General features: G+C 55.4%; 1 protein-coding gene across 2 annotated transcripts in view; it reads left to right on the forward strand.

Annotated features, from left to right (window-relative positions):
* The first annotated feature begins 1,274 nt into the window (after positions 1-1,274).
* The window catches only part of GALNT2 (polypeptide N-acetylgalactosaminyltransferase 2), a 181,402-nt gene continuing 169,352 nt past the window's right edge, over positions 1,275-13,324 (forward strand). For both annotated transcript variants that reach the window (XR_014297933.1, XM_082674349.1), the window contains exon 1: positions 1,275-1,453. Coding sequence is in view for 1 of the 2 variants with exons in the window: in XM_082674349.1 (XP_082530475.1) it covers positions 1,328-1,453 (126 nt within the window). In the remaining variant the exon portion in view is untranslated. The remainder of the gene's footprint in view (positions 1,454-13,324) is intronic.

A 13,324-nucleotide genomic window follows, 5' to 3' on the forward strand; every position in this document is an offset into this window, starting at 1 on the left:
GTATCCAACCTGTGTTCAGTATTTAGTCCTTGGTGTTGGACTTTCTCTTCATAGAAGGATTTAAGCCTGGGTTTCACTTAAGTCCTTGGCAACAGTGGAGGGAGCTCTGTTGGAATTTGAGGTATTTTCTTTCTTCTACTGAAGAAGTAATTTGAAGTTCAGCTCGTGGCATTTGCTCTCCTAGTAGAGCGGAAGGCTTGTTTGTTTGTGCTTGTGTTTTATTGAGGATGTGAGTAGAGATTCAGATGCAGGCAGCTGCTTCTGTCCCCTGGACTGGTCAGCTTCCGGAATCCCTTTTAAAATATCAAGCGCTAAGTAACATTTCTTTCTTCCCTAGGAACACTGGAAACTTTGCTGTTACAAGGGCATCGTCAAGGTTACACAGATTCTGTTACAAGACAGGTCTGTCTTCTTGCATCTTTAAAGCTGTTTCGTGTGCTGCCTCTTCTTTCTTCTTTTAATACAGCAACCAGTCACAAAGAAAACAATTTAAAAATATATATTGCCTTCCTTCTTCCTCATTTCGTGTTTACTTAAAAACAAAAAAGAAAACCCTGCTATTCAGCACTCCGTACATCCCTGGAAACACGCTCCCCTGAAAAATCACCCCTCGGTTTCTACCTCCAGGCCGCCACCTCTGCCTAAATAAATAAATTAAAATGGACACCTGGGGATCCATCCCCACCAGGGATGTTTTGCTGCAAGATTAGTAAGAAAACTGCAGCGAGCGGCAGCCAAGTCGGGTCCCGGAGGGGGATTTGCACCAAAAAACTCAGGTCGGTGGGCCAATAAGAGCGAGCCTGCCAGGGGGCTGGGGTGGTCCCAAAGACCGAGGACCGCGGAAGTGGCGCTCCCGGTCGGGCAGCGCGCGGCAGCAGCGACCGGGGGTCCCTGGTGCGGGCGCCCGCGTGTGTGCGCACATGTGCGCGCGCCCCGCGGGCGCCCGGCGGCCACCTGTCACTCACGGGGCTGGCGGGGCGGCGGCCGGCGGAGGCCCTCCCCGCGGGGCCGGCGCGCCGCCGCGGTGGAGACGCGGTAATCCCCTCCTCCGCCCGCGCTGGGCCCCCGCAGCCGCCGCCGATTGGTCGCCCTTTGCTCCCTGACCCCCTCGCTGCCTCCGCGGCCGCCGCTTCCTGCTCGGGCGCGGCGCGGCGCTCCCGGCCGGGGCGGAGCTCGGGCGCCGGGCGCGCACCGCCCTCGCCGCCAGCCGCGCCGGAGGAGGAGCCGCCGCGCCCTTCCCCTTCCTCCGCTCCTCCCCGGCCCGCGCCCGCCGCGGCCCCAGGCAGACTCGCGAGCAGCGGCCGCGGCCGGCGGCCGAGTCGGGAGGATGCGGCGGCGCTCGCGGATGCTCCTGTGCTTCGCCTTCCTGTGGGTGCTGGGCATCGCCTACTACATGTACTCGGGGGGCGGCTCCGCGCTGGCCGCGGGCGCGGGCGGCGGCGCCGGCAGGAAGGTGAGTGGGGCGCCCGCCCGCGGCCCGGCCCCGGAACCCCCGGCGCCCACGCGCCCCGGCCGCGCCGCGGGGCACCGAGGGGGGTTCCTGGTCCCTCCTGCCCTTCTCCGCCCGGACCTCCGCTCCGGCCACCCGCCCCGGGTCTCTCGGCCGTGTCCCCGAGGCTGGGGGCGCCCCCGGCCCCTCTGCGCTCGCCTGGTTCGGGAGAGGGAGACCCGGCGCAGCCCCCGGGACTGGGGCCGCCGACGCCTCTTGTCGCCCCCCGCCCCAGCTCTCCGCTCCACGTAATTTGAGTTGAGTTTCGTCCGGCTGCCGGGAGCCCGGTCCTCTGCGGTGGGACATTTAGGGGTGGGGATGTTGGGAAGCACAAAAGCGGGTGGGGGGGGGGAGGGCGAGAGGCGGCCGCCTTTGCGACGTGTCACGTACCTGGGGAGACAGGAGTCCAAGTTTCTTTTTAGCCCTTTGATACCAGCCGCCGCAATGCCCCCTCCCCCTTGTCGCCGCCTCGCGGGGAGGGGGCAGTTCTGGGTCTCGGCTCGGTACCTCTAGGGACGGGGGCGCCGCCAGCCCCGCGCTCGACGGAACGGACCTCCCCGGTGATGCAGGCGGAGGGCCCCCGCGCCCCTGCGCCCCGGACGAGGTCGGCCACCCACCCACACCCCGAGACCGTCCCCTCCCGGCCCCCGCGCCCGACTCGGCCGGCCCTCCCGCGCGGCCCCCGGCGCCCGCCTGTTCCAGCCCCACGCCCCCGTTCCGCGGGGTGGTCCCTCTGCTGTGTGTGTCCCGGCGGGCTCCAGGGACCGAGGGGGTGGGCCGTGGGGACCGCGTGAGCCGCTCTGGACGGCCGGGCGCCCTAGGGAGGAAATGGAGCGCCCAGGGCGCCGGGGCCCTGCGATCCCGCTGGGAGAGCGGGGCTCTGGGTCGTGCACTTGCCGCCAGCGGTGTTCGTGGGGTTTGGTGGCAACCAGGCTTTGAAAGCGGCCTCCACACGGTGTAACCCCTCTGCTGTGACATTCGGTGTCACCGCAAACCCAGGAAATTCTGAGTTAATGGAGGTGGACCGTGGGTTGGGCAGGAACCAGGGAATGGTGTCCTGGAACAAGCAAGCCAGAGTAACTGGATGAAAAGACTTTAGCCCTAAAGTCAGACCATAAACGTCAAGGCTGAGGTTCAGCTGCTTCAGAGGTTTCCTTCCTTCCTTCCTCCTTTCATTCATGCTTAGCTGAAGGTGTTAGTTTCATGGTAAATTTCGTAGGCTTGCTTTATCTAGAGGGGCAGAAATGAAAAGTCTTTCCGTGTGCAGAATTGGCCTAGCTTATTTCTGAGCTGACATGTGCTGTTAGCCCTGTTTTTTTCCCTATTTTAATCCAGGGAACTGTTGTTCACATGCATGAAGTCTCCGTTCATCCTTGAATGGTAAAGAGCAGTGCGCCCAGCGGAAGCAGTGCAGCCCTTTGAAAACCGTGGCCGTGTTAAACTGGAATTATTTCAAAAGCTTTGCTTCCCAGTAAACTGTGCCTTCGCAGGTCCACGTAGCCTGGTGTGCTGGTGAGACCTGGCAGAGCTTCCTGCCTTTCATGTGAAAGAAAACCGAATACATAAGCCATGCTTAGTGTTGCCTTTCCTTGGTCTGCTGCTCTCATTAGCACATGTGATTGGAAACAGCAACAGGGTGGCATTAGCATCCGGAAACAGCAACAGGGTGGCATTAGCATCTGGAGAGGTTGGCTTCTCCCTGGTGGGCTTCAGCTGGTGGATGGTTCTTGAGGGGTCTTCCATTTGATCCTTAGTTAAAAAAAAAAAAAAAAAATCCAAGAACTCCTTGTGGCCTGGTGGCAGTAGGAAGGTACAGAGACCTCGTAGAAAAAAGTGTGCGAAATGAACAATTATACGTGGATTGGTGATTTGTCAGTTGGGGAAGAGGTGTGTACATGCAATAGCTTTTGAAACTGGAGGAGACTCGTTAACGTAGTGTTGCCCCTGGTATTAAAGTAACCGCCCTGAGACTGTCTCCGGAGGGGGGTCGGTAGAACCTGCTGTCCTGAATTTCCTAATCTAGAGTATAAAGCCGCCTAGTCTTTCTTCCTCCTGAGTTGTTTCCATGGATTCAGAGACCAGAAAGTCTCTTCAAATTTAGTTCGTCCTCGTGATAAAAGGAAATATATAGATTTCCTAGCTTGTAAAGTATGGACATAAAAAAGATACGGTAGCATGCGTGTAGAGGCAGAATTTGAATACTAGCTGTCGTTTTTTTAGGTGTAAGTGGACTTACATTTTTTCTCTCGTTTCATGCCGTTCGAGTCAAGGGTCTAATTCCATATTTAGCCAGTTGCTCTTCGCCCTGAGTCTTTTCACAGGGCACCAGGCTTCGGTATTAGGCTTTGAGGGATTGTCTGATGGGAGCCTGACTGGAGTTTCTGCTGCTTCAGCACCTGGCCGGGGTTGCCGCTGTTAAATTACCCTGCCTGTTAGATTACTCCCCTCCGGATGGTTCTTTATTCTCCGTTTGGCGAAACTTAGAGAGCCCACTCCCCTCACGCCGCAGGTTTCATAAACTCAACAGGGGCAGGCGCTGCCCTGCTCGGGACTCAGCGCTGAAGTTCGGGGTGTGCGGTCAATCATTTTATGCATAATATTGTTTGGAATTATATTTTATTTACATTGGCAGAGAGCCTTCCCTCCCCCGTATTTCACTCTTTCCCCTAAATTGATGATTTGCACTTCAAGGATGCCTTTCCTTTGAGCATCCTTAAATGCTTTAAAATTTTAATCATGTTCAGTCTCCCCGGGCCTTGGTATGTTGGCAGTGGATGGAGCTGCAGAGAGAGGAAGAGATTTCTGTCGAAATAAACCTGCCTCTGGGTGAAGTGTGGCTCTTCAGGTTGGAGAGGGAAGGGTTTTCCAGTATGGGAAGCATGGTCTCTCCCGAGAGAGAGTGTGTGACGCCAGGACCCCTTGTCTGTGCTCCCACCGCACGCCCTTGGGAGGCAGGGAGAGCATTCCCGAGGGGCACGGCCAGGACCCGGTTACTCCCCTGCCCTTCCTCGATGAGTGGATGCTGGAGGCCTTTGGGTAAGACCTGGAGGAGGCCTTCTGGGAGAGCGGGCTGGGCCTCTTCTTGGGGCGGTGGAGGGCCTCGCTTGGCTGGAGCGGGTACGCATGGAGGATACAGTTGGAGGAGTTTGGGACTAAATCATAGAGGGCCTCGGATGCCAAGCTGACTTGTTGGTTCTTACTTCTGCTGACCACAGGGAAGCACGGGTGTTTTATGAGCTGGGCGGTGGACACTTACGGGGAATGGTGTGGATACATTTATCGACATTACGACTAGCTTTCTGCTCCTTCCTGCTGAGTGACCTTTACTAATTTACCGAACCTCTCTGAGCCTCAGTTTCCTCATCTTTATAGTGGGGATAGTTCTGGTAGCCAAAGACCAGCTGCCACTAGGAGGTGCTGGCAAACAGTAGGCGCAGAATAGATGCTGTTTGGAGGGCTGGGGGGAAGGAAGAAAGCCTGAATATCTGCTTGAAGATGGAGTGAACTGTGACGCTTAACTGTCTTCTTCTTGATCTCTGGAGTTTTTTTTAAATCCCTCATCCATTCCTCCCACATCGATTTGGTTGGTTCATTTGGGCTGGCAGCGTGACCCCGACTCACATCAAGGACTGCCTTTTTGGGAAGTGACCCGGACGTCTTGCCGGCTCTCTTGTCCCCAGCCGTGGTGTCAGAGCGGGGTTCCCGTCAGCGGACAGCCAGCGGGAAAGTGGGTGCAGGACACACCGTCGTTTGGTGGCCGTGTGAACCATGGGTGTTGCTGGTCACGTCCCTGAGTGGGGCTCCCGCGGTCGGGAGGCCGGCCTGCCACCCACTCCCTCCAGGCTCTGGGCACCCAGTCGCCCTCTGCCCGCAGCCTTGCCCCTTCTGGTGGGAGAGGAGGTGGCTCTCGTCACCCATGCGCTTTCGTGGGCATCAGCAGATCTGTGAATGTGTCTGCTGGGGGTGGCGGTTGGGAAGGGGGACCCAGGCCGCACCCGGCCAGCTAGAGTCAGTTAAAAAAATTCCAGTTGAAAGGAGAGTTTGAAGTTGAGGTCGGGAGTGCAGTATTGGGGGAAAACCACCGCAGAGCCAGAGAAGCTGACAAACGTCCCTCTGTGAGAAACTTTTCTTTAAAGAAAATAAAAGTTTCGCTCTTCTGGAGTGATGCCATGCTGTCTCCGGGGCTCACACATGGTGGAAGCCGGCTGTGACTGACGGTGCACAAGTGATGGGCTCTTCCCCCAGCCCTCTGGTGAGAGTGAGGAACAGCCTGCCGCCTCCTGCCCCCAGCACCAAGGGGGCCAGCTTGCCTGGGCTGCGGCAGACCTCGGGGTGGAGTCCGGGGCACCCAGGGGGCTGTTAGTGGTGTGGGGAGGCTTCAGGCCCCCTGTGACTCTCCCCACCCTAACTTCTGGCGAGTGGTGGGTCCCCTGTTTGGATCAGAGGAAGAGGTATTTGAGAGAAGGCCAGAAAAACAATGGGATGGTGAGCGGGGAGACACATACATACACATGTAGTTTCATGTGTATAATTTCTCGTTCCTGCCATTCGTGTTTCTGAGATCTTTGGGGAGAGAGAAGGCACTTCGGGAAGGTGTGAGTTTCAAAGCGGGCAGTGCCCCGCTGCCTAACTTCCAGCAGATCCAGCGGCTGCTGGCTTAGTGGAAGGAGGGGCGTGGTGAGGCTGCCTGGGGCAGAGACCCGGAGCGCACAGGAGCTGACTGCCCAGGTTCTGGCCGAGATCCCGGAAGAGGCAGGGTGTTCCTGGGAGAAATCTGTGAAGTCTCCTCGCTGGCCCAGCAGAAATCATGGGGTGAGACAACAGCCAGACCTGGCCGAGCCCACGCCCCCTTTCGGTTCTCCCACTTTCCTCCTCGTGGACCCTCTCCTGGAAGCTCTGCTTGTGTGGGTGATGCTGAGACAGACAAGCTGGGCGGATGTCCAGGTGGAAACACACCCACAGGCACGCCGTACACATGCCACAGTGAGAGCCTTCCGTACGGATGTTAAATAAACACCACTCTCTGGGGACCCCCCGCCCCCAGCTGCCCTGTTCGTCTTCCCTTGGGACCCCCGCTCCATGGTCTCCGTCCCCACTGCAGGGCCTCCTGGACCTGGCCTCCGTGCCCGTGCCACAGTGGTGCTTAGACACGCTGAGCGCGGCTTCTGTAGAGATGCTGCTCGAATCAAAGCAGGTGTTGGCCTGGTCTCACTGGCGTGACCCGAAAGGTGGCCTCCCCCTCGAGGCCACCTTTGCCTCTGTGTTGCCGCCGGGGACCCTCGTTCCAGTGCTGTGGTCTTGGGCCCTTGCCTCCGCGCTGCCCTACGGTGCGGTTTCTTCGGGAGGACCTCCTGGCGCTTCCACAGGCAGACCTCCCAGGTGGCATCTGGTGCAGGCCGGGCCTGGCGAGGAGCCCTTCTCCGTGGAGCGTTGCGCTGAGTGCACTGGTGCAAGCCTCCCGTGGACACTCCTGCCCTCGCAGTAGAACTTGACCTTGCTTTCTAACTGCTCTGAGGACGCTCTGACCTTTGGCCACGTGCTTGAGCTTAAGGGTGAACCCCCAGTGTGGAGGTTCCTGTTTATCTGTCCAGTCGGGAGAGCCTCCCCCATAGGCTCGAGGAGCCGACGAGTCCTCCCCTGGGGGCACCGCCCCCCCTGCGTCCCTTGCCCGCGGCGGGCGGGTCTGGGCCCCTGCTCGCATCTGTCTGCCTCCCGCGGGGCAGGCTGAGGCACTTGGCATTTCTGCATTCAGTCATGACCGGTATCGTAGGCCCGGGAAGCATGTGTCATTGTGCACGGATTGAATTTCTTAGCGTGCTGAGACGAAGACGGCAGTGATTCATCGTGGCTGGATTTGAAAAAACCAAACATGGTCACATTGAATCTCACTCCGGGCCTTCCATTTTCATAGCTTTCCTCGGCTTTGGGAGTCCTGTGGCCCTTGCTACGGCTCTTACGGGGGCTGCCTGGTCACCCGTGGCTCAGCCTGCCCTTGGGCTGCCCGCCCCGGCCCCCCAGGCCCCTCCTGCTGGCCACCTGGTCCTGCCTGCTGACTCCTTGGGAGGAGGAATGGCCTGGACGGCTGGGGATAGAGTCGCTGAATTCCCAGAGCCCAAATCATGACCAGCGTTTTGGCAGGGACGAGGGTGTTGGGGGGGCAGCGGTCACTCCAGCTCAGGGCCTCTCAACCTCCACACGGTTGACACTTTGCGCGGGGTAGTGTTTGTTTTGGGGGCCGGAGGTGCTGCCCTGTGCGCTGTGGCCAGTTAGTAGCTTCCACCGGATGCTAGGGGTACCACCCGCCTCAGTGGCAGCCACCAACATCGTCTGCAGGCATTGCCGGGTATCCCCAGCGGACAGGGTCGCCCTCACTTAAGAAGCACTGCCATAGTCAGTGTTAAGTGTGATTTCTTTTTGTTTTCTGCTGTCTTCCTGGAGCTGGACTGCTTCTCTGTGTGGTCTGGGGTGGACCCCTTGGAAAGGGTTTCCACTTAATAAACACACTATTAACCTCCACTATGTGCCAGGCGTGGTCCTAATACTTTACAGATACTAATTCATCGACTCCACATCACGGTCCTTCTATTCCTCCCACTTTACTGACGAAGGCTGAAGCACAGAAAGGTTCAGTCACTTTCCCAAGGTTGCAGAGCTAGTGGGTGGCACCCCCAGGGTGGTCTGGGCGGCCGGGGGGGGGGGCTCGCTCTGGCTTCCCAGGCTTCCTGTGCCCTTTCCGTGCGCCGGCAGTGCCCGTGTCCTGCTGATGGTGGCGGGACATTCCTGGAAGGCGTTCTGGAGCAGATGCGCCCACAGTCATCCTCTCATGGGAGGGTCCTTTCTCCGTTCTAACCCTGTGCTCTGTGGAAGGTCTCACGTGTTCTTGTCCTCAGGTGTCTGCCTGTCCTGAAGTCCTCAGCTGCCCCCTGGCAGGAGCAGACATGCAAACAGGCTGGGGTCCCTTTCACGTGTTCTTTCAATGAGTATTATTGAGCACCTACTATGTGCCAGGCACTGCTTGGTGTTTGGGGTGCAGCAGTGAATAGAACGGAGACAGACTCTCGGCCCCTGGGGAGCTTTCCCCCCGGGCGCAGCTGGACTGAGCACCATAGGTAGTAAGTGACGTAGTGTGAGAAGGGGCTGAGTGGGGGCAGCGGGAGGGGTCAGGAGCAGGGGAGGGGAAGGTTACAGTGAGTGCAGGGCCCATGGGCGCCGTGGGGAGGGGTGGCTTGAGCAGGTTGCAGCCGAGACCCAGAGCAGGTGAGTCCCTGGCTCAATCTGTCCGGGTGCAGCCCCCGGCTTCAGGGCGTCCAGCCTGTTGGGTGCTCTCTGTGTTCCTTGGTTTCCTTTGCTAAATAAATGAGCCACTTTTCTTTCCGGGAGTCTATCGCCTCTGGTCTCCCAGTGGTGGAGTTTCCTCCATCCTGTGGCAACGTGGGGTCTTACATTCTTGCCCCGCATGGAGTCCTGGGCGAGGAGCGTTCTCATCCTGGTTCATAACGCGGGACGCACACCCCCAGGCCACCCGCCCCCACCTGGGGCCCGGGACTGCTTTAGGTGCCGCAGGCTAATTTGCCGCTTCACTTTGTGGAGTGTGCTTGTGGAACGGTCGCGTGGTGTGATTTCTGAGCTGATCTCTGCAGGGCCGGGCTGGACTGGGCGAGCCTCCGTACCCTGTTCACCGTCAGGCACGCCGTTCAGTCACATGGCTCGTGTGCAGGGTGCTTTCCACACACAACACCATTTAATGAGAAGTCCTGCTGGTCCCCACTAGGATGGCGTCTCGGCGAGTTGCTGTGGTGATGGGACTTGTGGGTTTCTCATCTGCAGGAAACCGGAGGTCAGGGGCCTGCCCGGTCCCTGGGCTCTGGAGAGGTTGTTCTCGGCAACGGGTCGTGGTGAAGCACTGCGATTTGTGATGTTTGTGGGAAATAAAATGGACGTGTGACTTCGTTGCCCACGGCCCCTTGAGGGAGTGGGACGGCGGGAAATCGCAGGTCCTCCTGTTTCTCAAGGGCAAACATCCAGCTGCTTTTCATAGTAGCCACCGGCGTTTGTGAGGGGCCATCAGATGCCTTATTGGGGTGTGGTGTGTGCCGTGCGTCCAGCGTGTTTCTGGATCAGAAACGAGAACGTGGATGTGGCTGCAGAGAAGAGGTCCTTTTAAAGGCCTCAGACTCGGGAGCCCTTCGAGGTCTCTTCGTCTCCGCTTCAGGGGCCGGCCCAGAAAGGGAGCACATCTCTTCCTGAAAGGGTCCTGCTCCAGAAGGGGGACACCCTTCCCACGAGTCACCCTGCGGGAGCGTAGACGCTGATGCACAGTAAAGGCCTGTGTTTCAGCGACGCCCGTAAATTAACACTGACTCTCGTGTGGGGGGCCGTGTGTGACTGTCCTGGATGCGGAACCGGCTGGCCCGTGGCAGCCTTCGAGTCATCGCCCTGGTCCTTCCTGCCTCGAGGGCTTCCCCATTGACTGAGACGCTTGCTCTGTGACCTTGGAGGCTTGTCCCCTACCTCCTTTCCCTCCGCCCTCCCCCCACCCCCGCCCCAGTTCCTCTGTGCAGTAAGTGACGCACCTGTTTTTCTTCCTGTCTCTCTTTGGATGATCACTGACGTCCCCCTGTGTCTGGAATATACCCTTTTTCGTCAAACCTAAGATGCCATTATTTGTGAAACCATCATTTTATGTACCCCTAGGAAAGAAAAAACACTGTTGAACTGTGACGCAGTGGTTTCTTATCAGTGTTTTTACTTTCTACTTATTTAAAGAGCTCTTTTAGACTTAATTAGACATCGATTTTTCCATTTATCCCTCTTGTGCACAGATAAAAAGGAAAATATACGTGAAATACATCGGGTAGCGTGTTCCTTAAAATTTTCGAGTGTCTGCTTTTTGCCTCAGAGATATTAGTGCCTGTTTTCCTGAGACAAAGTCTTCCTTCCCCTGTGCCACCAAGCTCTTTGGTGGATGCAGCATTTCCTACGAGCCCTGGGTTCTGGGCTCTCACCATCACTTGGCATTTGATAGAGTTGGCCACCTTTTGACTCTTCTGGGAATTTTGCCCAGCTCCCCAGTTCACCGTCCACTTCTGTCCCACTTGATTTGCTGTCTGGGATTTTCTTCCAAGGCACCAACATGCATCCCACAGACTCTGCTGCTGGCATGTTTTGTGTTTGAGGTAGTGCTGGTCATGGCGGTGCGTCACGGCCCAGACCTGGCCACGGCATCAGAAGGTGTCACGAGCTGCACCCCAATTGCATGTCAAACTGTGAAGAAAAAGTGCATCTTAGAATTCGTGAGTTAGGGTCTTTCTTTTTCTCAAGTGTCAGTTACTTCCCTCTCTGAGATCCCAGCTCCAGGCCCCCTGGAGGGAAATGGTAGCCTCATCAAAATGTGTACATTCGCATCTGTTCACTCCCAATCCATGTAAGCAGAAGGACTTCCTGGTTTTTATTGTTGAGAGATTAGCAGCTGATGAGTGTGAACCCGTGTCGAAAGGTTTTTAAGCATTTTCTGGCTACAAGTTACCCTCCTGAGTGCTGGGATCTGCAGAAGTGAACACGGTGCTCCGTCACCCTTTAAGGAGCTCACAATCACTGACCAAACCAACTAGAGAAAGATCTAAAAAAATAATAATTAGGGGTAAGTTGACTAGGGACTGGATAATAGATGAAATTTAAGACATTGTTATTAATTTTATTTAGTGGCAGTAATGGCCTTATGCTTATGTTTTTGAAAATCCTTATCTTTTGTATTGCTTGGGCAAAAAGTTTCTTCAGGTTTTTCTGTAAGATGGTATGGGAAAACCCAGGTGAACTTTTTGACCAACCCAGTAGATACAGACTGAAGTATTTATGGATGACGCAGTGACGCCGAGCCTGTGGGAGAATTATGAGGGAACAGGATTGGCCGAGTGTGTTTGTTGAATGACTGATGGGCATCTGGAGTTCATCATGCTATTTTATTTTTGCCTACTTAGAAAATTTTATTTAAAAAGCTAAAAAAGTTTATAGATGTATGTAGCTTAAATTAGCAAAGCAGCAGAAAACTAGTATTTTTTAAAAAAGCAAATTTAAAGCTTTGTAATATGGTCAGTGAAAGGTTTCTACTCCCAATTTCCAGTGTGTGTGTGTGTGTGTGTGTGTGTGTGTGTGTGTGTGTGTGTGTGTGTGTGTGTGTGTGTGTGTGTGTGTGTGTGTGTGTGTGGTGGGGCTGGAGGCTTCCCCTACACAACCAGTCAGTGCTCAGACACTAGCTGAGTGTCCTGCAGTTCAAGCCAGTTCTGACACTATCCACCCAGAGATACATCAGGTCCCACAGGTTAAGGGCTCAGTCCTACAGGACTGCCCCCCCGCCCTCCCCCGCCCCTTCAGATGCCCTTCGCAAGGGCCAGTGGTCACCTCTGCTTCTGACCAACAGGCTATCAATCAGAGGTTCCCATCAACCCCTCCTTGGGTTCGATTAGTTTGCTAGCGTGGCTCAGAGAACTCAGGAAACCAGTTTATTTACTAGATTTCTGAATTGTTACAAAGGATATTCAAGGATACAGATTAACAGTCAGATGAAGAGACATACAGCAGCTTGAGGTACCTCGTGGTGCTTGGGGTCCAGCATGGTGGCACATGGACGTGTTCTGGTTCCCCAACCTGGAAGCTCTCTGAACCCGTCCTTTTGAGTGTTTACAGAGGCTTCACTCCATAGGCATGATTAATCAAGTCATAGGCCATTGGTGATTGAGTCAACCTCCAGCCCCTCTCCTCCCAGGAAATCAGGGGGTGGGACTGAAAGTTGCACCCCTCTGTTTACGTTTGGTTCCCCTGGCAACGAGCCCCCATCCGCAGGTGCTTCCAAAAACCTCATTGACATAAGCCCAGTAGTGGTGGAAAGGGGCTGGTGAATAACAAGACACCCGTGTCACCTTTGTGGCTCCGAGGACAAGAGACCAAGTAGAACAAAAGATGCTCCTGTGGCTCTTACTGTTCAGGAAATTCCAAGGGTTTTGGGAGCTGCGAGCCAGAATCGGGGAGAAGGACCAAAAACACATATGACAAATATATATTTGGTTACATCTGAATGACCAAATATATATTTCTCATAAATCAAAATGTCACAGTCAGTAAAAACATACACCAGCCTCGATACCTTCTGTAATTTGGAATATCCAGCGATGATTCTTTTAAAAGGATACTTCAGAGGTGACCTAAGATCCTGAATTGTCGGCTGTATCACCAGGAAAATATTCTTACATTTGGTACTGTTTCTTCTCTAAGAATTACCGAAGTTCTTTGGAAATTGCTACTTCTCGTGAACCTTTTGATGGTAGAGCAGCAATTTAGGTAGTTTGTCGGATTGCTTACTCTTGACCAGACCTCTCAGTGGCGCGGAGACCCTGTCGCACAGCAGCGTTTGGTGTGGGCGTTTTATTACATTGCCGACCGCATCTCATGTGACAGGCGTCCGGAGGGCAGAACACACACGCCTGTACATTCACACGTCGCAGGCAGTTTGCCTGCTGTCATACGGGACCCATTCGGGCTGGGGATGCTTTGGGAAGCCACAGTGGGAGACCTGTAATAAATACATATTATTCCTTTCTGTTTCCCCAACAGGATATTAATGTGAAATCCTCGTAGTTTACATTGTATTTGTAAATAAGAGGTTTTCGACAGATATACGGTGCTGCATGTTTTCTGTAAGGTATAAATTCCTGGTGCTGCAAATTTACACCAGCGCCATCCCCGAGACACCCGATTGGAGCTGCTGCTTATTCACCTCTCCTCCCGGCCCTCTGCACTCACACTGCAGTGTCCTGTGGACCCTGAGGTTCTTAACTTGCT

The sequence above is a fragment of the Grampus griseus genome (assembly GCF_964374135.1).
Source record: "Grampus griseus genome assembly, chromosome: 16".
NCBI classification, from domain to species: Eukaryota; Metazoa; Chordata; class Mammalia; order Artiodactyla; family Delphinidae; genus Grampus; species Grampus griseus.